Source organism: Ovis aries, chromosome 24 (assembly GCF_016772045.2).
Source record: "Ovis aries strain OAR_USU_Benz2616 breed Rambouillet chromosome 24, ARS-UI_Ramb_v3.0, whole genome shotgun sequence".
In the NCBI taxonomy this organism is placed as follows: Eukaryota; Metazoa; Chordata; class Mammalia; order Artiodactyla; family Bovidae; genus Ovis; species Ovis aries.
This window is the reverse complement of record NC_056077.1, coordinates 26,306,917-26,333,442: the sequence shown is the minus strand read 5'-3', so window position 1 is coordinate 26,333,442 and position 26,526 is coordinate 26,306,917. Positions and strand designations below refer to the sequence as shown.

Below are 26,526 nucleotides of genomic sequence, written 5' to 3'. Positions count from 1 at the left end.
GTTGCTCAGTTGTGTCTGACTCTTGGTGACCCCATGGACTGCAGCATGCCAGGCTTCCCTGTCCTTCACTATCTTCCGGAGTTTGCTCACACTCATGTCCATTGATTCGGTGATGCCATCCCACCATCTCGTCCTCTTTGGCTGTCCTCAGGGCACTGTGGATGGCCCCAGAGCAGCCCACTTTCCCCAGAGATTCCTCCCTTGTCCCCGCTTTCCCGGGCTGCTTCACGCCACACTCTCCACTGGTAGCACAGACTCTCCTTCCCTGCTGGCCTCCTGGCCCCCACAGAGAGCCCCCACCAGGTCCCCACTCCTGTCTTACAGCGGGCCGCCCTGCAGATACTCACCCGTGCCCTTGTAGGCCACGAGGTCGACCTTCCCATAGGTGCCCTTGCCCAGCTCCCGGACGAGTTCGTAGTGCTTGGTGACGTCGCTTGCGGCCACTGTGCGGAGGGTCAGCGCCTGCATGTCTTCGGTGAGGAGGGGCACGCCGGCACCCAGCCCGGGGGCGGTCCCTGGCCCGCAGCAGGGCAGGGAGTGGGGCGGCTCGGGCTCTGGGCAGCCCACGCTCATCTTCTCCCTGGTGTGGGGGTGGGGAGAGGGATGGAGTGTGACATCAGACCCCTCCACTCCCCACCTCCTCCCCGTCCAGGGCCCAGGATGTCTGGGGCTGGGCCCGATGCCAGGCCTAAGATGACCACCAGGCGGCGACAAGCATCTTTGCTGCAAATGGTTGGTTGTTTAGTTGCTAAGGCGTGTCCAAACTCTTTGAGACCCCACAGACTCGAGCCCACCAGGCTCCTCTGTCCATGGGATTCTCCAGGCAAGAATACTGGAGGGTGTTGCCATGGCCTCCGCCAGGGATCTTCCTGACCCAGGGTTCAAACCTGCATCTCTTACGTCTCAGGACAGGTAAAGCGGGTTCTTTACCACTGAGTCACCTGGTTCAGTGGTAAAGAAGAATCACCTGGGAAGTCCCCATCCTTTCCCTGAAGCTTCAGGGTCAGGCCTGAGCCAGCAATCCCCAGAGACACGGCCATTGTCCCACCGCTCCCTACTTGGGCGTCTCATGCTATCATCCAGACACAGTGTCAGGCAAGGCACACGTGTTTATGTCACACAAAGACATGCCATATGCTGAGTTCACACGGGTGCTCCCATTCACAAGTATTGATCAGCACCTGCTGTTTGCCAGGTGCGGTTTGGAGCCCTGGGGACACAGCCCTGAACACACAGACTTATGTTCAAGGTGGGGAAATGGACAATACACAGTAAGCCCACAAATTATATATTGTGATAAAAGGTGACATTGGCTATAGAGAAAATAAGGCTGGGGAGGGGCAGGGGGGGTGTGAGGGGAGGTTGTTCAGTCACACAGTCGTTTCGGCTCTTTGCGACCCCATGGACTGCAGCACGCCAGGTTCTGCTGTCTGTGGGGTTTCTCAGGCAAGAATGCTGGACTGGGTAGCCATTTCCTTCTCCAGGGGATCTTCCCAACCCAGGGATGGAACCCAGGTGTCCTGCATTGCAGGCGGATTCTTCACCGACTGAGCCTCCAGGGAAGCCGTAACAGGGGGCAGAAGTCTCAGATAAAACCCTGGCAGGGCGGCGCAGGCTGGCCACATCCCCACCAAGGCCTTATAATCTGTCCCCCGACCTCAGACGACCACACACAGCCCAGCTCAAGTACACAGCTGCAGCTGTAGCTCCTGGGTCCCCGCCCAGGCTCCTCGGATACAAGGACAGAATGCCTGTTCCACCACGACCCACCCTCCACTTTTCACCCTTCCGTGTTCACACGGGCTGGGGGAGGGGGCTTCCTGGACACACCCACCCCTTCGGAGGTACTGAGTTTGCCTCCTGATGGTGCTGGGGGCGCAGAGAGCTGCAGTGGGAAGCGTTCAGGGGTGGGTGACAGCGAATGCTTATCTGGGGTTTGCATTTCTCGTCCGTCTAACGGGGGGAGGCTTAGACCAAGGAGCCAAGCAACTGGGAGCAAGTGTCTGTGTGCCCATGTCTGCCTATGCACCAATGATTGAGGCCGCCGATGAACCCCCTCTGGGCTGAGCCTCAGCAGCCATCCCCGGGTGCAGCTCCTCCGCCCTCGCTCCCTTCTCCCTCCTGTAGGTGGACCACCAGTGCTCTCAGTACCCACAGCCTGCCCCTCAGCCCCCAGCCCTGCCCTCGTGGTTCAGAGTGAAGGCACAGACTTGGAGCCAGACTGCCTAGTTGGAAGCCGGGCTCGATGACTTGCTAGCTGGATGTCCTTGCGCAAGTTACTTCCTGTCTTTGTGCCACGGTTTCCCCACCTTATAAAAAGAATACAATAGTGTCTTTTCCCTGAGGATTATAGGACATGAAGTGGTTGGTCCCTGGTGCACAGTAAGCGCCCCCCAAGAGGCAGGTGCGGTTGGGTTCTCATTCCGATGATGCTCGCCTGCTCAGCTGGGGTGAGCCCAGCCCGGGAGCCTGGTGTCTCTACCCTGGCCCGGCCGCTCCCCTTCCAGGCCCAAACCCTCTTTTCCTCCTCTGCTTTCCCCTTCCCCCTCGGCACGACCCAGCCTCCCACTTCACGCGGAGAAGAAGAACATCAGGAGGGAACTTCCTGCCTCCCACCCAGCCCCAAACGGAGCTCCATCTGCACGTCCTCCTGGCTGGCTGCGGGGTGGGGGGGGGGGGGGGGGGGCGGGGGACGGTGGCGGGGACAGGGAGGGCAGTGCAGGGAGCCATCCTCCCCTCCTCTGCTCTGGCTCCCACCCCCTGCTTCTTCCTCGGTATCCGGCTTCCCCACACAGGCCCCTCCCCTCCATTCATGAAGTCCCATACGGTGCTCTCCCCACCGAGTCTCCAGCGAGAACCTAGGACCCCTAACCCTGCTCCCTCCACCAGCAACAGTGTGTCAAACCCAGCCCTGCCTGGCATGGCCACCGAGTATATGCAGTGCCTGCTCAGGGCAGGACAGCACTGGGCATCTCCCTGCTGCAGGGCTAAAGTAGGGTGACATCTCCCCATGACAGTCTCCGGGCTAAAAGGGTCAGCTCTCCCGATCCCGGTCACATGTCCGCCCACTGCCTAGGTGGAGAGGACTCCAAGAGGGAACAGCCAGGTCACGGGCTCTGGTGCAGCTTGGGGAGTAGGGGGGTCAGGCTGTTCCTGTGGAGTGAGTGGGGCTCCCCCTGCCCCCTGGGTGCTGATGAGTATGCATCCTCTTCACCTGGAGCTCTTCCCCCCTGCCCATCAAGAGACCCTGGGCTGCTCTGCTGACCTACTTCTGATGTGTGTGGACTCCCCAAGGGCTGTCTCGTGTGTGCAGGCACCTGTGTGCACACGTGTGGCGATGCTCCCGCTTCGGGCTTTGGTCCTGTCAGGTCCCCTTGGGGCTGTTTTCTGCATCCCCTGGGAGCTTGGCAACTGCAAGTTGCTAGAAGCCCTTCTTCTCTCCCCCAGGGACTGTGGGGTGCCTGCTTCTCTCTGCCACTTTGGCCTCAAGAGTTGCCCTGGGCAGGTTCCGCGGGCTGGGTGGGGGCCACACCAGCTTCCTCATCCTCAGGCTCAGCCCAGGCTCTGCCCACTGCCCAGCAATGCTGCTCATCAGCTTGAGTGTGCCTCTCCAGCGCCCTCTGCCATTCCTGCTGGCCTGGCCTGCCCTCCCCAGCCCCTGCCCCTTCCCCTTATCTCATTATCCTCAGGTCCCACTCCTCCAGGAAGCCTTCCCTGCTGCCCCAGGTATCAATTCCTGTCTCTGAGGGGCCCCAGGGTTCAGGCAGGGTCTGTATGCCTCTCTTCTGGCCCCTGTTGAATATCTTGGGTGGTCGCAGCTGTATCCTGTCAGTCCCCATCAACAGGCCAAGACTACCCTGGGGGCTAGTGCTACATCAAACCCAACTCTCCATGGTCCCTTCCCTTGGTTCTGAGGGTCCAGGTTGTGGGACCTCCATTTCTTTCCCCCACTCACTTCTTCAACCCCTCTTCCTCCAGGCCTGTTCTCTGCAAGGTGTCAGCAGGAGACAAGGGACTGACCTGCACCCGTCCCTGATTGATGCTGCCGCGTCATCCCCCAGGTACGCTGCCTCTGACCCAGTTACTACGCACATGACTTCAGAGGCGCAGTGGGGAAGCGATGGAAACAGCACGGGCCTTGGGGCTCAGCAGGTTTGGCCTTGATCCTAAGGTGTGCCACTTTTTAGCTGGGTGACCTTGAGTAAGTCACATCCCCTCTCTGGGCCTCAGCTTCCTCATCCGTAAGATGAAGAAAATAACAGTAGTAACAGGGGTGACGGCTGACACTTAAATGTACTCACTGCATGTCAAGCCCTGTTTGGTCGGAGGCTGACCTCATCTCTCATTTTCACAATTCCAGGCGTGCATGCATGCTGAGTCCCTCCAGTTGTGTCTGACTCTTTGTGACCCTGTAGACTGTAGCCTGCCAGGCTCCTTTGTCCATGGGATTTTCCAGGCAAGAATACTGGAGTGGGTTGCTATTTCCTCTTCCAGGGGATCTTCTTGACACAGGGACTGAACCTGTGTCTCTTATGTCTCCTGCATTGGCAGGCGGGTTCTTTACTACTAGCATCACCCCGGAAGCCCACAATTCCATGAGGTAGCTGGTATTATCATTATTATTGTTACTACTACTACTATTATTTTTGGCTACACTGCACAGCTTGTGGGATCTTAGTTCCCTGACCAGGGATTGAACCCATGCCTCCTGCAGTGGAAGCATGAAGTTTTAGTCTCTGGACCACCAGGGAAGTCTTCAAGGTAGGAATTATTAGTATCCCCATTTTAGGGGTGATGAGCACGAGGCACAGAGACTGTATAACTCGCCCAATGTCATCTCGCTAGTGCTGGCACTGGCTCCAAAGTTGGTGCTTTTAACCACCTCTATTTTTTGCCCCAAGACAGAATGTGGGGACATTACCTCCAGCTCCCTCAGTATCCGAGCATGGAAATGGAGGCCCAGAAGGGGGCACAGCCTCAGCCGGGGAGCACATGCCCTCCTGGAGCTCCTGTGGCGAGTCGACTGGGGGCCAGGCACTGGTCCAGATATTAACTCACTTAGTTCTCACAACAGTCCCTGCGGCAGGTGTGTGTGCTTGCTCAGTCGCCAAGTCGTGTCCAACTCCTTGGGACCCCTTGGACTACAGCTCTCCAGGCTCCTTTGTCCATGGGATTTCCCAGGCAAGAATACTGGAGTGGGTTACCGTTCCCTTCTCCAGGGGATCTTCCCGACTCAGGAGGTTGAACCATGCATCTCCTGCACTGGCAGGCGGGTTCTTTACCTCTGAGCCACCTGGGAAGCCGAGGTATACCAGCTCCTTTTTTCAGGTGGAGACTTGAGCCCTTCAGCCTCGCTGGGTGGTTGAGGGCATAGATGTCTGGTATCATGGGGAACTTGACCTTGAGCTATTTCACCTTCAGCATCATCACTTCCTCCCCTTGGAGGAGCAGCTGAGAACTTGGTGGCTGTGAACTTCCCAGCACCAGGCGTGGAGGCCCTGGCTGGCCTCCGTTCACCCTGTGTAGCTGGTACTGCATCTGTGCACACTTGAGGGCTGTGCTGCCCTTGGGGACCCCATGTGACCTGTACCTCCAGTGTGTGTCCTTGCTGATCCCAAGGGAGGCCCTCAATTCCCCATCTGTGGTGAAGGCAAGAGGGCCTCGCCCAGTCTTCATGGCAGCGGTGGTGGCCCTGACCACAAAGGCTCCAGCCCTGTGGGCTGGGTCTTCCGCCACAGGCTGGGCGGGCCACGGTGGTGGGGGAGAGTTTCCTAAGCAAGACCGAACCACCTACCACTTCCTGTTGGCAGGTGGCTCGAGCTGGGTTCCACCTTTGTGAAAACAACACCCAGTGTGTAACCCAAGTCAGGTCTACACTGGGACCCCCTTCCCTACCATGCGTGCGTGCGCACGCACACACACACACACACACACGCACACACGCGCACACACACACACACACACACAGTGCCAGACTGGCAAAATTTCACTCACTGAGTCCTCATAAGTGCCCTCAGAAGGGGGCAAGATGCCTCCTATTTTTAAAAATCTGCTCAACTGAGGTGTAACTGGTATATCTAGGCTTCCCTGGTGGCTCAGTGGTAAATAATCCACCTGCCAATGCAGGAGTCACGGGTTTGATCCCTGGGTTGGGAAGATCCCCTGGAGAAGGAAATGGCAACCCAAACCAGTATCCTTGCCTGGGGAATCCCACGGACAGAGAAGCGTGGTAGGCTATACTCCGCGGGGTCGCAGAGAGTCAGACACGACTTAGTGACTGAACAACAATTGGCAATCACAAAATTCCCCCATAGCAAGTGTACAATCCAGTGATTTCAGTAAATGTACAGAGCTGTGCAACCGCTGCCTCCATCAGGTGATCTCCCTCATGGATGAAGAGCAGAGGCCCAAGAGGTTGATGACGTATTGTGGTTATCACAAAGATGGCCAACTGCCTGTCAGAGCTTTGTGTTCCCTCCTGTGATACAGAGCTGTTCTGGAGGGTGGTGGTCAACAGGGAGCTACGTCCCTCCCCTCCCTTGCATCCAGCTGTGGTCACCTGTGGCAGGTTTTCCCCAGTGGCATGTGAACAGAAACGAGGTGTCACTTCTAGGCTGGGGCTTTTAAGAGTGGCTAAAGTGTCTCTCTTCTTCTGCGCCTTGATGCAGAGGACCCCAAGACTCTAAAAGATGGTGGTGGAACTAAAGATGGGAGGAACCTGGTCCCCAGGTGTTGGAGGCCCGCTGCTGACCAGTATTACCTGCTCTGGTATTTTGTGAGCTGGAAGTAAAATGCTGTCCTGTTAGGCTGCTGACGTATATGAGATTTAGTTGTTAAAGCAGCTGACATCACCCTGACTCAAGGGTTATGCTGCAGGTAAGCAAAAGAGCTGAGATTCACACCTCAGTGTTTGGACTCCTGGGATGTGGCCAGAGAAGGGAACCCAGATGGTGGTAACACTGGCAACCAAGCGACAAGAATTCAGTTACTGGATTAGGTGGAGGGTGACCAGTCTGTGAAGGTAAGGGAATCTGCTCTTCTCCTGTCTTGTGGGAGAATAATCATCCTGGCAAATATTTACTGAGTGTTGACTGTATGCCAGGTGGTATGCAAACAGTGGATTAAATCATTTCATCCCAACAAATCTGCGAGGTGGGTGCTACTCTTATCTCCATTTTATAGAAAGGGATACTGAGGCACAGATGGGTTGAGTAACTTGCCCCAGAGCTAATAAACAGCAGAGTGGGATTTGAACTCAGGCTATGAGGTTTTAGATCCCATGCTCTCATGCGCTGTGTCCTGCGAGGCTCCTGTAGGCAGACAGCAACTCAAAAATGAGACAGTTCTCACAGTCTCACAGTCTCACAGCAGGGAGGAAGTGCGTTCTTCATTGCTGGGAGCAGAGAAGCAGATACTGGAAGCCCATCTGTTGGGGGGAATCGGTGGGGGGTGAGATTGGACCGATCCAGCCCTCTCTAACTGTCAATCTGGGATTCTGAGATTCTCAGTCCCCATGCCGGGGCCCCTTCACTCAGGTCACTGGACCCATGCTCTGCCCTTTGCACAGGCAAACCCCAAGGGTGTCCTTACAAAGCCCTGGCCTGGAAGGATGCCATCAAGCAGTGATTGTGCCTTGGGGGACGGGTCCCCTCTCTGCATCTGCACTATCACTAAAAGTTCCCATGAGAAAGCAGCCACAAGGTGGGATTTCAGGTGATGAATCGGGATGGAAGTTAGCCTCTCTCACCTGCTTCACTTTGCTTCTGTGTCAAATGAGAGGCTGGGCTTCCCTGGTGGCTCAATGGTAAAGAACCTGCCTGCCAGTGCAGGTGACCTGGGTTCGATCCCTGGGTCAGGAAGGTTCCCTGGACAAGGAAATGGCAACCCACTCCAGTACTCTTGCCTGGAAGACCCCATAGAAAGAGGAGTCCGGCGGGCTACAGCCCAGGCTTAGAGACCAAACAACAATAACACCAGCGAGCGGCTGTCACTTCATTCCTTCAGCCTGTGTGGCTGAGCCAGCTCGCTGCACCCCACATTCTCCCCTAGCCTGTCTCCAGGTTTCTCCCCTCTAGTCCTCCCGACCTGTGGGGTCAGATAAATTGTCTCAAGGCCAGAGTTGACCTGATCCTTGCCTCGTTCACATTTTTGGTGGTTTCTTGTGTCGGGTTCTAGTGTGGTCTCCTGTTCAGCATCACTTCCCCTTTCTCTGGGGAGTGGTTCCCTCCTTCAGTCCACTGGTTCAGTAGGGCTGGCCCCACCCTGACTCTCAGCGCAGAGCTGGTCCAGGGCCAGTCAACCACGGGGTGCCTCCCATCTGCAAGGTCACTCTGGCAGGTTCTAAGATGAACATGTGCTCCAAGGTGACCCACTGAGATCTCACTTTAGGACTCTTGCTTAAGTTTTGAGAAAAGAGATACCTCTGACCCCTGGCCTACAAAGCTGGAGAACACAGGCCTGGAGCTGCTGGGGGCTGGCTTGGCCAGCATGAGGGTAGCCTGAGAAAGAAGCAACAAAGAGATAAGCAGCGCTGAAAGATGGAGAGATTTCTGATGACTCTGAGCATCTGGCTCCAGATATGCCTAAAGTCAGTCATACTCCTGAAAGTTTGTTTCCTGAATCAATACATTTCCTTTCAGCTTAAGCCAATTTGAGTTGAATTTATGTAGCTTACAGCCTAAAGCCTCCAGACAAGTACATCTGTTCAAGCCCAGGCACTGTGCTGGGTACTGGCACTGGGTGAGTAGGTTAGATAGAGGGTATGAGCCTACAAATCAAGGAGGCAAACCAAAGAAGGACTCAGATAATCATAAGGCCAGGAAGGCCATGATCAGTGCTCTGCCATTTCCAAGAAGGACACTGGCAGTGGGGATCAGGGTGCCTTCCTGGAGGAGGTGACACCCAAATGGGCCTTGAAGAGGACTGACAATCTAGCAAGAAACCCAAGAGCTCCTTGAAAGCAAGCCCCATGCCTTAATCATCTTGCTATTCCTAGCTCTTAGCCAGGGTGTGACAAATGCTGGGTGAATAATTCTTTACGTGTTTGGGAAGCTGTAACTTTTTATATCTTGGCTTTCCTGAATGTGACCCTGCAGGCACATAGCTATTTTCTCAAGGGTCTGCATGAGATATCATTAGCCCCATTTTACAGGTGCAGAGACTGATGGCCAGAAGAGGACAACGATTTGCTCAAAAATCACAGAGTCAGTGGCAGGGCTGGACTAGAAGCCAGGGCGTCTGTAGGACAAGGTGCTATCTCCCTATAACAGCCCCCAGCCCCAAACACAGCAGAGATGGGAGTGGCGGTGAGCGACACTGGTCACTGTGAACAGAGAGGCTGGGGTGCCACGATCAGAATGCTGAATACAAGGGAGAGGAAGTTGACAGCAACAGCTAACACTTAAGGAACCCCTGTCCTGTGCCAAGTCCCTCATGTAAATGAACTCGTCTACTCTATTATTCACTCCAGTTTACAGACAAGGACACTGAAGCATAGAGCAAGTCATGTCACTTGATCAAGACCATCCATCCAGTAAGTGGTGGGGCCAGGATTCCAATCTAGGCATTATCACTGCAGTGTCCAAACGCTTCTCCACTATGCATTACAGCCTCTAAAATGATTAATAATCAAAATGACTATTTATTTTCTCAATTGCCAATGCTTTACATTGCTGCTGCCATTCAATCTTCACAGCAACCCCATTTTACAAATAAGGATCCTGAGGTTCATAGGGGTTAAGCAGTTTGCCCAAGGTCACCTAGCTGGTAAGAGGAAGAGCTGGGAATTGAACCTTGAATGCTTCCTGCTCTGTCTCCCTTTTCCTATCTTTGGTCTCTGGTTTGCAGCCCAGACCTCCCTCCAGCTCCATTATCTTCAGCACCACAGGTGTGGACAGCACCCGGGCTGGCATTAAATGCAAGGCTAGGGGAGGTCCAAGGAGGCTGGACTGCAGGACAGAGGAACTGCTGACAGACCAAAGCCCCCAGGGCATGAAAAGGTTTGTCTGAATATAGGTTGTTAATGTTGTTTAGTTGCTAAGTCATGTCCAACTCTAATGCGACCCCATTGACTGTAGCCCGCCAGGCTCCTCCGTCCACGAGATTTCCTAGACAAGAATATTGGAGTGGGTAGCCATTTCCTTCTCCACGGGATCTCCCTGACCCAGGAATCAAACCCACATCTCCTGCATTGCAGGTGGATTTTTTAACCACTGATTCACCTGGGAAGCCCATGGATATAGACACTGCCATTTATTTAACCAACTGATAGATGCTGACTGTGTACATTCAACCTTTTGCTGCCACAAACAATGAGCAGCCTTGTACACAAGTCCTGTGGCAGTTGGCAGGTGTGTCTGTAGGATCGATTCTAGAAGTGGGTTGCCAGGTTAAAGGATGAGTGCACCTGGGATTTCTATACAGAGCCTGATGTCCCCCAGGGGGCTGTGCCACTGGCCCACCCCAGTCATCAGGAGAGGGCTGTGGGACACAGCAGCTGCCACCCGCTTCCTGGCTCTCTCTGGGCCTCCATATCACTTTGTTTAGTACATTATTTTGAAGTGAGGGGGGAAACAGGAATAGGTTTCTTATTTGCTTGCATTTGCATAAAGTAACTCTGGATGCAACCAGACACTAATGAAGGTGCTTGACCATCCTCAGCACTCACTCCTACTGTTCTGAGCCATCATCAGGGCTCAGCTACTGTTCCCCACCCCCCTCAACCTCTCCTGACACAGCACCCAGGGAGCCCATCAAACACCAATCAGACCACATCACTCCCTGGCGCATCACCCTCCAGGGGCTCCCAATCTCAGTCCAAGTCCTTACAACAGCCCTTGATTTACCCCTCTGACCTGTCTCGTCCCTCCTGCTGCTCCAGACACACTGGTCTCTCTGCTGTTCCCTGAACACGCCAGCTCCCCACCCGGGAGCTGTTCCCTCTGCCCCCAGACATCCACGTGGCTCATTTCCTCCAAGTTCTGTTCCAACAGCATCTTCTCAACTAGCGCTATCCTACCGCACTCCCCTTTTCCTGTTTTACTTTCTCCCCCAGCAGAGCATAGCCCTGTCTAACATAACGTCTATTGTGGATGTCTCTCTTCCCCACCTGAATGTAAACATCAGGAGGGCAGGGACTCTGTCAGGCTGGTCTCGTTCACTGCTGTATCACCAGCTAGCGCAGTGCGTGGCACATAGTAGAAAACTTAATAAATTTTGGTGAACGAATGAATGAACGTCTGGGGAAAGAAGTGGGAACTGAATGACCAGGAGCAGGGTGAGAATTAAATTTTCACTGGGTACAGTCCTGTTGGATCTAGGGGGATATAAGGAACCAGGCATGGTTAGGGGGCCAGACAATCCCAAGGGAGAGTGTGAGGGGAGATGGTGCCCACTCACCCAGGCTCAGCACCCTGGGATGGGCATCCCCAGAGAGGGGCCTGGTGGGGAGGAGTGGCCCAGCTTGGTTGCCCTGAATCACCACATGGAGCTGGCCCAGGCTCAGGAAGGTGGGGGAGCTGGGAACCCCCCTGACACTCACCCCCAAGGGGAGCCCGCCCCCCTCCTCCCCCACGGCCAGTGCCCCAGTCTGGTTCTCTGTCAATTAACACCTTCTCAGTAGAAATCAGTTCACACGTGGGCTCTCCCATCCACTGCAAGTGAGGCGGGGGTGGGGGAGGTGGTCCAGAGCTGGGTCCTCTCACCCCAAAAAGAGAAGTGTGAATTGCCTGGGAAAGCTCTGGCCTTTGCTGCTCATGCCCAGGGAACCTTGTGCAGCCCTGCCCCCAGACCCTTATCTGCACAAGTTTCCAATCTAGGAAACGAGCTATTTCATGTTCCTTCATGGGTCACCAAAGTCTCGGTTCTCTTTACCCTGAAAAATGTCCCCAGCCACCACCTACACACTTCTGCATATGACGTCAGGGCCCTGAGAAGCCCGTAAGAGAGGCCAGGCAAGTCCTCTCCCTCTCCTTGGTCCTTTGACACAAATAACAGACTCCACCAAACATTCCGTTCTGGCTCAAGAGGAAGAGGAGAATATTCTCAGATCTTTTCATCTTCCCCTCATGGTGCATATTCTGGCTGTATCCCCTGCCTAAGCCTGACTAAGCCTCAGTTTGTCCATCAGTAAAATGGGATGAGAATGCCCATTTAACGTGATGGGCTTCTGTGAGAGTTAAAGGGGCACTTCCTACAGTGCTTGGCACAGAGCAGATGCTTGGTAAGAATTTGCTGCACGGAGGGGACTGAGACCTTGGTTCCATCCTGGACCCTGAAGACGCTGTACCGTCTTGAGTGTCTTGGTTTTCTAGGCTGGACATGGGGGCCATACTAGCTCTGCTAAATCTCACCCCCCAGACCTGCCTGAGCCAGGAGGGACCTTGGAGATCACGTAGCACCGCCCCCCCGCCCCACATCTCCCAGGTGAGGAGACTGAGAGGGAGAGCTGAGACTGACCCGAGATCAAGCAGCAGAGGCTGGCAACGGCCTGCTTCCCGCTGCCCTCCCCACCAGGGGCAGCCTGGGGTTCCCTGTGCTGCCAGGTTGCTTCTGGCTCCAGCCTTTGCCTCAGCCTCCTGCCCAGCTGGCGCAGTCTGCCCCTTCCCCAGGGCACAGCCTTGGTGGTTATTAATAGTCTGTGCTACGCCTGCCTGCAGCTGGTGCCCAGAGCTGGGATAGGCGTTCTAGCCAGGCCCTGAGGGGAGGTGGGAGCCCTGGGCCTCCTTGTTCCCAACCTGCCTGTGGCAGCCCCTATGGGTGCGGGAGGAGGCATGAGCCTTGTTGCTGGGTGATGCGGGCAGCCTGGCCCTCAGGGTCCTTGGCTGATCGGCCACCAGTGGAAGGGGGCAGTCACTGGGTGGGTGAGCAAGAGGCTCCCTGCAGAGCGGAGCCCTTCCCCAGCCCTCTCTGCGGCCCCCTGCCCTGACCCCTAGCGAGGGATGGAAGGGGAGATGCAGCCTAGCTTGGGAGCCTGGAGCCCAGTTTCAGTCCCCCCTGGGTGGAACCAGGTCACCACCACATCCTGCCATGAAGAAGTCACTTGGGTAAGTCACTTGCTTTCTCTGTGCTTCCATTTCCTTGTCAGGAAATAGGGTTAATAGTGGTCTGGGTTAAAGTGTTATTAATAATAGCTGACATTTATGAACCACCTAAAGTACTTTAGACATATTGACTCATTCATACTTCACAACCATTTTAGGAGAAGCTGCTCTTGCTGTTCCCATTATATCCTTCACTGCGCAGGAGACTTGAGACTCAGAGATGGGGCAGCTAAGTGACGTGTCCAGTGGCACGCATTTAGGGCATGGCTTACAGAGCTCTGCCTGGCTCCAGAACATTCAGCAGATGTTTGCTGAGCACCTACTATGTGCTTGGAGGTGGAATACATTCATGAACCAGACAAACAGCCCTGTCCTCAAGGACGTTACATTCTTATTTGGAGACAGACAATGATAAAGATAAGTAAGAGGATGTTCTAAACAAAAAAACAAAGCAGGGAGAGGCAAGGAAATGCTGGGGGTGGGGAATGGAACTGTAGGACAGGGGACGAGGGGGTCAGGAAAGGCCCTACTGAGAAGGGTGTAAGCACATGGAGAACTGTAGGCCTGTGAGTCTTTTTTAATATTTTATTTGGCTCCACTGGGTCTTGGTTGTAGCACACGGGGTCTTTAGTTGCAGCCTGTGGGATCTAGTTCCCTGACCAGGGATCGAACCTGGGCCCCCTACACTGGAAGCTTGGAATCTTAGCCACTGGACACCCAGGCAAGTCCTGTGGAGACTGTGGATCTTGTAGGGGAAGAGTCCTCCTGGCAGAGGCATGTGCTGTGCTTGGTGTGCTCAGGGAACTGTGAGGAGGCTGGCATGGCTTGAAGTAGTGGGTAAGGGACAAGGGCCAGAGGGGATGGCAGAGGTAAGGGGTGGGGGGCAGTGGACAGGGCCTCGGAGGCCGCAGTGAGGACCTGCCTTTCACTCCGAGTAAGATGCGTGCCAGTCTCTGAACCTGAGCAAACCTTTCCTGAAGCCAGCCCATGCGCCAGGCCCCGAGAGGCCAAGAGACAGCAGGAACCTGACCCTGCTGCACTCAGAGACCCCTTCAGGCCAGCAGCATCCCACCACTGTCCTTGGAGGGGCCAAGAGAAGAAGGAGTGGGGAGCCTTTCAGGCTTCCTTCGAAGATTCCTCGGTGCTGCAGCTCTCAGCTGCTGTGGCCCCAGGTGAGGTGTGAGGGCAGTATGTCCAGGAACATGGCCAGAGCTCAAGTTAGTGTCTGCCGGTTCCTTCTGTCTGGCCATGCCCTGTGGGCTGTGTGTGAATGATGGAAGGATGGATAGAATCCTCTCTGAATCCTAGATATGGACGCTTGAGTAAAGACCTTTAGCCCAATCCTCTTTTTTTTTTTTTCCCCACCTGTAAAATGGGGCTAACATTCCCCTTCTGCTCAGGGCTTCAGGGGGCTGATATTAACAGCAAAGCATAGAGGGTACTTGGTGCCATTCACAGCACTTTACACAGCTTCATCACTGAGTCTTCACTATGACACTACAAGTCAAGGACTAGTCTCATCCCCTTTTTTTGTAGCTGAGGGATCTGAGGCACAGAGAAGCTAAGCACCTTGCCCAAGGTCATACAGCGGGTCGAGAAGTTGTGCTTTTGGCCACTAACCCTGTTAACTGCGGGTCCCGCTGCACTTCCTGGAGACATGTAGGATCAGGGCTGGCAGGTACCTGAGCTCTCAGAGTGGGATGATCTGATCTGCCTTAGGACTGTGGGCCCCCAGTTCGAGAGAGCAAGACACCTTCTTGCTATGTTGCGGGCCCATCAGATGAGGAGCTATCCTGGGGTGGAGATTGGTACAGCCTCTACAGGGCCTGACCAGGAGGAGGCTCTATCCTGTCCACTAACCAGTCCCCATCCCTGCCCCTCAGGGTCATCCCAACATGCAGAGGCAGCTGGAACATTCTCTGCCTCTCCCAGGACTGGCTAAGGCCACAAGGAAGGGAGTCACAGTGGCTGGATCCACTCATCGTGGACCCTGCAGCCAGTGGCAGAAGTCATAAGCAAATACTTAAGTAGCAGGTGCCATTATAAGTGCTCGATCATGTAAACCTCCCCACACTAGGAAGGAGCTCGTACTATTCCCATTCTTCATCAGAAGAAATTGAAGATGGAGGAGACTGCCTCATCCAAGGTCACACAGCTGGAGAGGGGTAGAGGCAGTTCTGATGTCAGTTTCACATGAACCTTTGGGAGTTCATAGGGCTGGGCTCAAATCCCCACACTGGGTTAATGAGGTGCTGTTCTTCGTGTTATGGGAGAGGGGATGTCCAGAGACCGACGTGGGACACTTGACACTAAAAAATGCTTCCCAGAACCCTGATATTACATGGCTCCCCGAATCAGGGCAGAGCTGGGAGTCTAGACCTGTCCCCTTCTCAGGCTGTGGCCAAGCTATACGGTGGGGGGAGAGGAGGATGGGGAGAAGGACAGGAGAGGAGAGGTGCTCTTAGGGCCCCACCAGACTTTATGCCACAGCTTTCTGAGACCGAAGAGGGACTAAGGAAGTCGGGGAGGGAGGGGGAAGCCTGGAGCAGAACACATCTGTTGGAGATGCTGGTCTGGCTCTGGCCAGAGGCCCATCTGCCTGGACAGGAAGTCTGGGGACACAAGCCTGGCAAATACCTCACCTGGAAAGCAGCTCTGGTCAGGAAGAGGACCTCAGCTACAGCTAACATAGATCCCACCCCTCAGGCTTGACTTTCACCCTACCCCCACCCATAGCAGGGGCATGTCATTAAGCACCACACAGAACTACTCAAACACCCACCTCCCCTTTCCTGAGGGGAAAAGCCCTCTGGCTTCCCCAGTAGGAAAATCAAGAATAGTTTCTGAGCACAACTGGCTCCTATTGGAAAGGGCATTGGCAAGTGGATGAGTAACCCTTGGTGGTAATGCCACCTGGCAGATCCTGTCCAAAGCCCTTTTCATGCTTTAGTTCACTTAATCCCCCTGCTGACCCTGAGGTAGGTATTATCCTTGTTTTCCACATAAGTAAAATGAAGCTCAGAGAGGTTAAGTGACTTGCCCGAGGTCACACAGTGGCGATTCAAACCCCAGAAGTCCAGAGCTCAACTACAGAGCTCTGCTGATTCCTTTGGCCTCAGGATGCTGTTGACCTTTATCCAGGAAGACAGCACACCCTCTTCTAGGGACATGCCCTGTGCCTGGGGCCCACTACTGATTCCTGACCCCTGTGCAGCTACTTAGTATCACCCCTTGGTTTCCTCAATGTTTAGGGTAGGTTAATATTTTTGCATGACTTTGAGACCCCCCCCCCCACCTCTTCTGCCTGACCAAAACTTAGAGCACTTTAGATTCAGTCCTAGAGTGTTAGAACAAGGAGGAAGATTATAGCTGACAGAACCTCTAGTCCAATTCCTCCCTGACACATGGGGAAACTGAGGCCTGGAGGGCAGTCCTCCCCCACGAGGCCTCAGCAAGACCTTGGTCTAGCACCTGGGACTTTTGCTCCCACGTCATGTGGGACAGTTAAAACAGGATTTTGCTGGCTGAATCCTTCTAGAAGAGGGGAAGGGGCATAAGATGGGGCCCAGAGTGTAAAGTGAGACCAGGGAAGAGATGCTTCTGGCTAATGGAGGAATTCAGGCTCACTTCATCTCTTGGCCTAAAAGACCTTGGAGAGCTGCTGCTCTGTGGTTGTTCTAACCTGGCCACGCGGGAGGCAGGGAAGACCTGAATGCACAGATATACAGAGACAAAGGTCACCCGCTGAGCAAACATTTTCCGGCCTCTACCTTAGGCCTGCAAAGCTAGATGCTACAAGAGGGACCAGCAGGTCATGTAAATGAGTGAACAGGCCAGGTGGGGCCTGGGGCCAGCTAGATGATGACAGCTTGCCTAAAGGAGGTCATCATTCTTCAGCTCTGGTCTGGGCTTGTCACAGCATTTGATTTTTCAAGAGGACCCCCAGATCAATATTTGTATGTGACACTGCATGTTTGTTTAGCATTGGCAACAAACAGGAGAAAAACACTGTTTGGATCAACAAAATGTGTCGAGAAGTTGTGTTTGACAACATGTGCTATACAATATGCTGGGCTCTGGGTTAGGCAAAGCCGATGCTGCGGGGAGTGGGGGACAGACCTGGTCCTGTCTCCTGGAGTTCGGAGTCTGGAGATGGAGATACACTCTCACAGCCACCAACCATCACCCAGCCCAGCTCTGCTCTCCATTCTGTGCCAGCCCAGGTCAGAGCCAAAGGGGAGGGTGGAGACAGAGCGCTGCCCGTGAGCCATCCTGCAGTGGGGCTTTTCAGGTCAGGGAAACAACACGTGGTGGAAGGAAGGAGCTGGGGGACAGAGATGAGCCCGAAGTAGAGGATGGAGAGTGAGGAACGAACAGGAGGTGATGCTTGGGAGGTGGTTTCAGGTCACACTGCAAAGGGCTCATTCCAGACTCAATGGGGAGCCATCGCAGGTGAGCCTGGAGGGAAGAGCTTACTCTCTGTCTCCCTCTGGTCTCTTGGTGGTTTTCCCTAGTCACAGTGACTCAAATCTCCACTCATTTAGCCACCGACTCCACTCCTTTGCCGGTGAGTTGTCTGACAAGGCCCTGGGCTCTTGGGAAGCCAGTGGGGGAAGAGGAGCTCCTTTAGAGATGGAGAGGGCACACCTGGATACTTCTGCGGGCCCAGGTGCGATCCACATCCACCCTGCCAGCTGCAGAGTGAATGGCTTGCTGTCGTTCTCTCTGGGAGATGCCACTTGCTTGCCCAAGGTCACCCAGTCTTCAGGGCAATTGGCTCCCCCACAGCCTGAGCTGAGGCTGGGGGCTGTCTCAAATGTCCTTGAATTTGAAGGCAGGGCCGCCAGGGGTCTGACCTGGAGCCCCCAAGCCTCTTCTCCTGCTGACCACATCCCACCCTTTAAGTCAACACCAGTAGCACGTAGGGATGGGGGCACTTGGTACTGGGAAGTGGGGAGAAGAGGAATCTGCTACCCAGGCTCAGACGCTTCAGGTGTGGGATCAGAACTGACCAGACCCACCTCAACTGGTCCAACCAAGTACGGACAAATTGAGAACAGCCCAGAGACGTGATGAACAGGAAAGATCAGGAAAGGGGATGAAGTGGGAAAAAGGACCTTGACTCCAGTACCTGGTACCTCACAGACACTAGCTAAAAGGTTTGTTGAATGAACCAGTGAACAAAGGAACTCCTGGTGGGGCCACCTGTACCCAGAGTCGTACCTTCTTCAGCATCACTGTTCGCATGCAGAGGGCTGAGAGAGGAGGCTGGTGGACACCCCAGTGGCTCCGTGTGTTCCCTTGCACGGTCCCGTCCCTTCTCAGGACCTCTGATCCAGAATTCAAGGATAAAACATCCCCTGGGCCTCTCATCCTCCCGTGAGCTGCAGGGGCTGGGGTTCAGGACCTCACTGATGGCCGGGCGGGGATACTGCTTTGTACACCACCTGTAAAGCTGAAGCCGGAACCTAGAATGGTTCCTTGGTTGTCCAGGACACACTGACCCCACCTGCGGTTTGGCCCTGGGTGTCCCAGAGGTCAGGAGGACAAGGGAGAGCCTTGGCTTTGCTGCCCCTGGGGCAAATGGGGACAGAAAGGTGCCCTGACCTGAAATGGCTCCTTGATCCAGACTTCTTCCCCTCCCCAGAAACCAGAGCCTCACTTTAGAAAGGGCTTGTCCCCTCCTCCTTGTCCTGCAGGGAGCACAATGTATGGCCTGGGTGAAGATCCCCCCACGCCCCCTGTAGTTTGGGTGAGGGGGGGTGCAATGGGATCATAGAGAAAAGAAGGGGATCCCACTCATTCTCTCAAACACACCCCTTCCTTGACTTTCACAGACAAAGACACACACCCAAAGCCCCAGCCATCACCCTAGGGCCACCCACTGCAGGCCCCCTCACCTGTGGACACCCCAAATCTTCTCTTCCCAGGAGAGGACTTCACTTGAGAACTCAACCTGGCCTTGGGAGGAGGGGTGTATATCCTCCAAGGACCAAGGGTCCCAACAGCTCCAGGCTCGCGATTTTGGGGGGTGGACTCCCCACCCTCTTCTCCCTTCTTCGCGGCCGAAGGGTCTCTGCCACCACTCCCCCGCGGTCTGGGGAGCTGTGCCCGAACCCCAGGGATAGGGTGGGGGGTGGGGGAAGGGAGAGGAGGAGGGGGCGGCTCCTCCAAGCGAGACACAAAGAGACGTCCTTCAGCCTCGGCTCCATGGCGACGCTGGGGAGGGGGCCGTGCGCACCCCATACTTCCTTCCCCACCTGCAGGACTAGGGGCCTCGGAGGCCACTCACCTGCTGCCCCTCACCTGGGCCCGGCTTACCTGAGCTGGGGCCGCGGGGACGCCGCGGCAGGGGGCCTGGGCGCCGTCTCGGTTTCCGTCGTCAGCCCGGCCCGGGGGGCTCAGGGCGCCACGATCATGGGCCGGGATGAGAAAGGGGCCGCGAGGGGCTCAGTCGCCCCGGTCCTGGAGCTTTCAGTGGGGGTCCCCGAAGCCTCTTGCTGGTGAGGGATAGCTCTTGCTGTCCTCGGGTCCCTAGATTTGGGGTTTCTGTGCGCCGGAATCGGGGGATCTAAGACCCCTGATCTAGGGGCGTTCTGAGCTGGATCTTCGTGTCTTGAGGTGTGGAGTTGTAATGGCCAGGATCTTGAGAAGGGGTCCCCACAATCCCGGACAGGGGGTCACTGCGTTCTAGGTCTTGTGGGGGCCCAGACTGAAGAGGGGGAGTCCGCGGAACCGCAGGGAGGTCGCTGTCTTCTGAATACGGAGGTAGTCTCCGCTTTCCCCGGGTGGGGAGTCGATCTCTGTTGGAGCTGGGGGGCCACTCGCTTTCCTAAAGGTCTCTGGGTCCTGGATGTGGTGGTGGGGGATCCCCGCGCTCCCCGGCTGCGGGGGCTTGCTGAGTCCCGGCCACCGGCAGGAGCTGGGAGGAAGCCCCTCAGCCGCTGGGGGGCTCCGTCGCCGCCGCTACGAGCAGCCCGGCCCTGCGGTCCCGGACCCCGGCCTGGTCCGGGCTCCGGCTGTGGCTCCGGCTCGCGCTCCGCCCGGTGCTCGGGCCCCGGCCCCGGCGCCCGCCCGGGCAGCGCTCCATCGCGGCATCGCGGCTCCGCCCTCCGGCCTGCGCGCACCTGCCCGCCTAGCCCGCGGCTCCGCCGTCCGGCTCGCGCGCCACCGCCCGCCCCTTTGTCCGCCCCGCTTGGCGCGCGCCCTCGCGCACGCGCACTATCCCCGGCGCGCGCTCGCCCTCCCGCCGCGCCCTCCTGCCGCGCGCCGCGGGGCGCAGATTTTCCCCGCGCGGAGGGAGTGGCGCGCGGCGCCCCCACCCCGCCTTCCGGCCGCGCTGGGTCCTAGCGCCCGTGGGCTGCTTCTCTCCTTCATCCCCGTCTTTTCTAGGTCAGAGCCCACAAGGGGGCGAGAATGAGGTTAGAGGGGACTCGGGGGAGTCTGAGAGGGTCACCTGGTCCACCCTCCAGGCCCCTGCGGGACCAGACTGTCTCAGACTGTCCCAGTCTGTTGTGGGGCGGAGCCTGTGTCTTTTTCAAGGAGGGAAACATCGCTCTGCAATCCGATATAAATTCATCAATCCGTCCATCCATCCATCCATCCATCCGAGGAGGACCTCAGAGAACTAACTCAGGAAATCCTACTTAGGAAAGAGGTTGTAAACTGGGGCTTTCAGGGTCAAGTCAGCCCAGGTTGCGTTTTCGACCCCTATTGTAAACAGGCAGTAGCCAGTCATGAGATGCAACTGGGATTCACAGAGTTCACCAGATAGAAGGGAGGGAAGGGGATTCGAGGCAGCAGCATGTGCAAAGGCACTACCCAGGTATGAAGGACCACTGTCTGGTAACTGGGAATTGATGACCTGGAAGGAAGCGGGGTGAATGAGGATGGAGATGAGATGGGAACAGCTCACCCTCCCAGCCTCTATTTTCCTTTCTTTCTCAGCCTCATCCATGCAGCCTCACCCACACTGTTTCCCTAAGGAGAAAACCCCTGCACCTTTCCTGTTTGTCCACCCAGCACACTCTTTCCAACCACACCTCTCCGTTCTTCTAGAAGCTTGAGTTTGTTTCTGGCTGTGCCACACAGCTTGTGGGATGTTAATTCTCTGACCAGGGATTGAACCCTCCTAATTACTAGTCTGCCAGGGAATTCCCCATTTCTAGAAGTTTGAGAGCCATTGATTGCAAACTGACTAGGTTCAGGTGTGACAACATAGGGAATGGTGGCGATGAAGCAAACTGAAGTATCATGGGCCCTGTGCGGACAGATGACTTTTCAAGCAGGGAATCCATATTCTAAAATACAATTTTGGCCATGCCACACAACTTGTGGGATTTTATTTTCCCACCCAGGGATTAAACCCAGGCCCTCAGCAGTGGGAGTGTGGAGTCCTAACCACTAGACCACCAGGGAATTCCCTAATTGTCCAACTTTTAAATGTTTGAGATGAATTCCCCAAATTCAGAAATACTGAATGGGTCAAATGAAACACTGGTATTTTAGTTGCTAAGTCGTGTCTGACTCTCTGTGACCCTGTGGACTATAGCCCACGGGGCTACTCTGTCCATGGGATTTCCCAGGCAAGAATACTGGAGTGGATTGCCACTTCCATCTCCAAGGAATCTTCCCGACCCAGGGATCGAACTCTGGGCTCCTGAATTGGCAGATGGGTTCTTTACCACTGAGCCACCAAACATTCTTTGGGACCAAATCTGGCCCAGGGCCATCAAACTTCTGCCGGGAAGAATATTGCCTGACTTTCTATCTTGTCTCCCTCCAGCTTCTATCGAAACTTTTAAAAAATAATCCAAGTCTATGTGACCATCAGCTCCGTAAAGTACATAGTAGATTGGGTTAGTCCCCTACATAAAATTACCAGTAACTTCCTGTTACCTCTGAAAATACTTTCAAATTGTGATGCTGGAGAAGACGCTTGAGAGTCCTTTGGACTTGGAGGAGGTCAAACCAGTCAACCCTAAAGGAAATCAACCTCGAATAATCTTTGGAAGAACTGATGCTGAAGCTGAAGCTCCAATACCTAGGCAAAGAGACAATTCATTGGAAAAGACCCTGATGCTGGGAAAGATTAAGGGCAAAAGGAGAAGGGGGCAGCAAAGGATGAGATGATTAGAGAGTGTCACAGACTCAATGGACATGAATTTGAGCAAACCCTGGGAGATAGTGAAGGACAGGGAAGCCTGGTGTGCTGTAGTCTTTGGGGTTGCAAAGAGTCAGACACGACTTAGCAATTGTACAACCACCACCTCCGAAAAAATCTAACCTTATCCTGGCATTCAAAGCCCTCAGCCTTTTGAGTCTCCTACTTTTGCCTCTTCTCCATTTGGCCTTGACCTCAGCTGGTGTTCCTAGAACGTCCTAGAACCCCTCTCTGTTTTTCTGTCTCCTCTGTCTAGAACATCTTCTCTTCCTTGTACTACAAACAGCTTTCCTCCAAGCTACCTCCTCTGTGGGGATTTCCCTGGTGGCCCAGTGGTTAGGACGTCACGTTCCCACTGCAGGGGCACTGATTCGATCCCCAGGCAGGGAACTAAGATGACCCTACACGCTGTGTGGTTGGGGGGCGTGGGGATTGAAGATGTCTCCTCTGTGTCTGTCTGCTTTTCCTCTCTCCTCCCTGTCCTGCCAGTGTTTCAGATTTCATCCTAACTGTGTTCTAATCCTTTCCACCTGTGGCCTTATTGCCAAACTCAAATGAATGGAGGGGTTTGAGTTACTGGGCAGCTCATAGAAGGAGACTAGAGAGGGAGGAAGGGGTAAGGGAATAACTTCCTGGGTCTAACACCTGAGTCCCAGAACATTAGCTTTTAGAGAGTACGTCCTCTTTTTGCAGATGAGGAAACTGAGGCCTAGAGAAGGGCAGAGGTGGAATTGAAATGTTCCCAGCCATGGTTATCAAGGGTAGTGCTGTTCAAGGCCACTTTCAGCAGAAGCCATCCCTGATTCTTCAACTGGGGATTTGATTCCTACCACTGTGATTAGTGGGTTTTCCAGGTGGTGCTAGTGGTAAAGAACCCACCTGCCAATGCAGGACACATAAGAGACATGGGTTCGATCCCTGGATGAGGAAGACCCCCTGGAGTAGGAAATGACAACCCGCTCCAGTATTCTTGCCTGGAAAATTCTATGGGCAGAGGAGTCTGGCAGGCTACAGTCCTTGGGGTTGCAAAGAATTGGACGCAACTGAGCGCGTGTGATTAGTAAGTTTGCCAAAGTGCATTGTGGGTAATCGGCCTCCCTACCCCCCAGCTCTGCAGGGTTGGAAGTCCTGGTCCCTAAAGGGGGCAAACTCTTACTAGGGGACACAGCATGGGTCTCATTAAAATTTAAGCAGCTATGGCTGCTGCCAGGACACTCTGGAAACTCTGTGTTGTGGGACCAGCAGGTAAGAAGAGAAGTCACTGTTCTGGTGGTAGACACCGACCCTGATTGTTTAATAGAAGTTACTAGAAGTACGCTGGCCAATTATTAAAATTGGTAATTCTAGTACCAATTAGGTAAAAGCAGGGCTGCTTCTACAAAGTGGGAGCAGGAAGATATACACGTGGAACCCAGTGAGCCATCAGAGTGATCTATTGGTTATGCTAACCAAGAGTTTGGGTTTTTAAACTTTTTGTAACTTTTGTTTTTGGTTGTGCTGGGTTGCTGCACGTGGGCTTTCTCTAGTTGTGGCACACGGGCTTAGTTGCCCTGCAGCATGTGGGATCTTCCCGGACCAGGGATCAAACCTGTGTCCGCTGCATTGCAGTGTGGATTCTTAACCACTGGACCACAGAGAAGCCCCTAACCTGCCTGGGCTTCCCAGGTGGTGCTGGTGGTGAAGAATCCATCTGCCAGTGCAGGAGATGTAAGAGACCCATGTTCGATCCCTAGGTCAGGAAGATCCCCTAGAGGAGGGCATGGTGACCCACTCCAACATTCTTGCCTGGAGAATCCCACGGACAGAGGAAGCCTGGCAGGCTACAGTCCATAGAGTCAGACATGACTGAAGCAATTTTCCATGCAACCCAGAGTTGAGACCCTTCAGGACTAAAGGTCACACCACCAGGTAACCCACCAAGATCTTCCCAGGTGACAGTTGAGTGTTCGGATAATTGAGAATGGGTGGTGGTGGGGGTGGGGGAGATGAGTACCACTTATGTCCTCAGGTCAAGGGCAGCAGAGGGCAGGGGAGCTATAGTTCGTTCCACCATGCTCCCTCTTGAAAGTTTCTGCTTGGAAAGAGAGGCTCACGGCCCCCATGGAAGAGCTATGCGGCACAAGGGGCGGGATGGGGCAGTCCTGAAGACGCACCGCCCAGAGCTCTGACGGCAGGGCTGCTGACCCTGGGGGCAGCAGTCATGGAGTCTGCAGAGCTCACACAGGAGGTGCCTTTGATCCCCTCCAGCCCATCCCAGCTAATGACTGAGTGCGGCAGGGACTCTCAAACGTCTAGTTCTGGGAGACACAGGGCTTCTCTGATGGGCCCCTTGAGATCAAGGACTCTCCATTGGCTTTGTGGGAGCTTTCTTAACCTTGCACTGCAGTTAAAGACTCTTCCTATCCCCTATTCCTTCCTTCTTTCCCTTTGCCAAATATCGGCTGTCTTGCAGTCCGATGGTTCTCCCAGCTTCCTCTGGCTCCTTCTGTATGTTCCTTCTCAAGCATTCCCTGCCCCGTACTGTAAATCCCTTGCACATCTGACCCCATCATGGCTCGCTTCTTGGAAGGCTGAACCAATACAGTGTATCTGAAGAGAAGAACTAGAGCATCTGTTTGAATGCTGCAAACATTGTTTGACATTGAGAGACAATCCACCTTGGCCCACTCACAGTTTTGTATCCACAGCAAATGCTGCCTTTGCAAGAGAAGGTCTTGATGGCTGCAGTTTTCATTTATTTATTTAATTTTATTTTTGGCTGCACTGGGTCTTCGTTGTTGCGCTCAGGCTTTCTTTAGTTGAGGTGAATGGGGGCATCTCATTGTGATAGCTTCTCTTATGGAGCATAGGCTCTAGGGCGCGCAGGTTTAGTGGCTCCGCAGCATGTGAGATCTTCAGGGACCAGGGATCAAACCGGTGTCCCCTGCATTGCGGGATGGATTCTTCACCACTGGACCACCAGGAAGTCTGATGGGGGTGATTTGAACACAAAGTAAACTTTGACTGTGACCTCCATAGCGACACAGAAGAAACACTGGAAAACAGAGATCTCCATTTAGATTTCCTTGCCCATATCCCTCTCCATTGCTGACATGTCCTCATTCTCCTGGGCGGTCACTTGCTGATCTCCTTGCAGGGAGGCAAGTGAGACCAGGAACTTCAGGATTTCTGATGATTTATGCACCTTCCCCCCAGTTGGCTGCATTTTATATTCATTGATGTGTCAGAAGTTCCTGTTACCACTGCGGGAAGCAGAGAAATCGAAATAGAATCCTTGTCCTGTAGTAGGAGGAGGGTCTTTGTGGCTCAGATCATAAACAGTCTGCCCGCAGTGTGGGACACGATATCGTGTTTCAAACTGGATGAGTTTGGGTCACTCTACCAGCCGTACTGAAAGGGCTCTGTTGGGACAGTGTCTTGGCCATATCGACCGTCTCCATCAGTGGAACAACGATGGCCCTTGTGGTCTGTGTTCTGCGGTGCTCCTTATCACGTCTGGCCCCCGTCAGGATAGGGAGAGGACATTCCTGGCTTGTTGATCTGCGTTGTGATCGGCTTGTGCAGAGACAATCTCCTCTCCTGGATGGCCACCATCGAGTCCAGGACCTTGCTGGTGGCAACTGGCTGGTGCCGCAGGATCAGGGACCCTGGTGGCATTGGAGGCCGAGTAGCTCAGAGCTGATCAGGCTTAGGATGCTGAAGACAACGGCATTTTAGGCAAAGGTCCAAAAGCTTCTGGGGCTTCCCTGGTGACTCAGTGGTAAAGCATCGGCTGCCAATGCAGGAGACACAGATTCAGTCCCTGGGTCGGGAGGATCCCCTGGAGAAGTAAGTGGCAACCGGTGTTCCAGTATTCCTGCCTGGGAAGTCCAATGGTGAGAGGACCCTGGAGGGCTACAGTCCATGGGGTCTCAGAGTCAGGCACGACTTAGCAACTGAGCATGCGCGCACCAAAGCTGCTCACAGCCAGGAGTGGGAACATTCAGGGCCACTGGGAGACACAAGTCAATTTGTAGCTGATAAGGAAAACCATGAATCCACCAGAACCCACGATGGATCAGAGAGAAGGCGGCGGGGCAGCCCAGGACATATGGCAGCTGGAGGCCATGGATCTTTGAATCTCTCATCACCTTTTGGGAGAATATATTCTGAAGTGAGAAACATTGTGTTCAGCAACAGTCCTGATGGGCTCCACACCTCCCCGGTGGAAATACAACTCTGTGATGGCGGGCAGCAGGATGCCAAGGATGATGGGAAGTACAGAGAGGAAAGAACCCGCTTTTTATGACATCGCAGAGCTACTGAGTTGTACTTGGAGCTGCT

The 26,526-nt window shown here is 54.6% G+C and overlaps 1 protein-coding gene across 5 annotated transcripts in view; it reads right to left on the bottom strand.

Moving 5' to 3' along the window:
* The window catches only part of SBK1 (SH3 domain binding kinase 1), a 53,228-nt gene that overhangs the window by 6,298 nt on the left and 20,404 nt on the right, over nt 1-26,526 (bottom strand). For 2 of the 5 annotated variants that reach the window (XM_027962090.2, XM_027962091.3), the window contains exon 2: nt 348-580. In XM_027962090.2, coding sequence (XP_027817891.1) covers nt 348-573 — 226 coding nt within the window. In that variant the 5' untranslated portion in view covers nt 574-580. The other 3 variants (XM_042239993.2, XM_042239991.2, XM_042239992.1) reach the window with 3 other exon arrangements.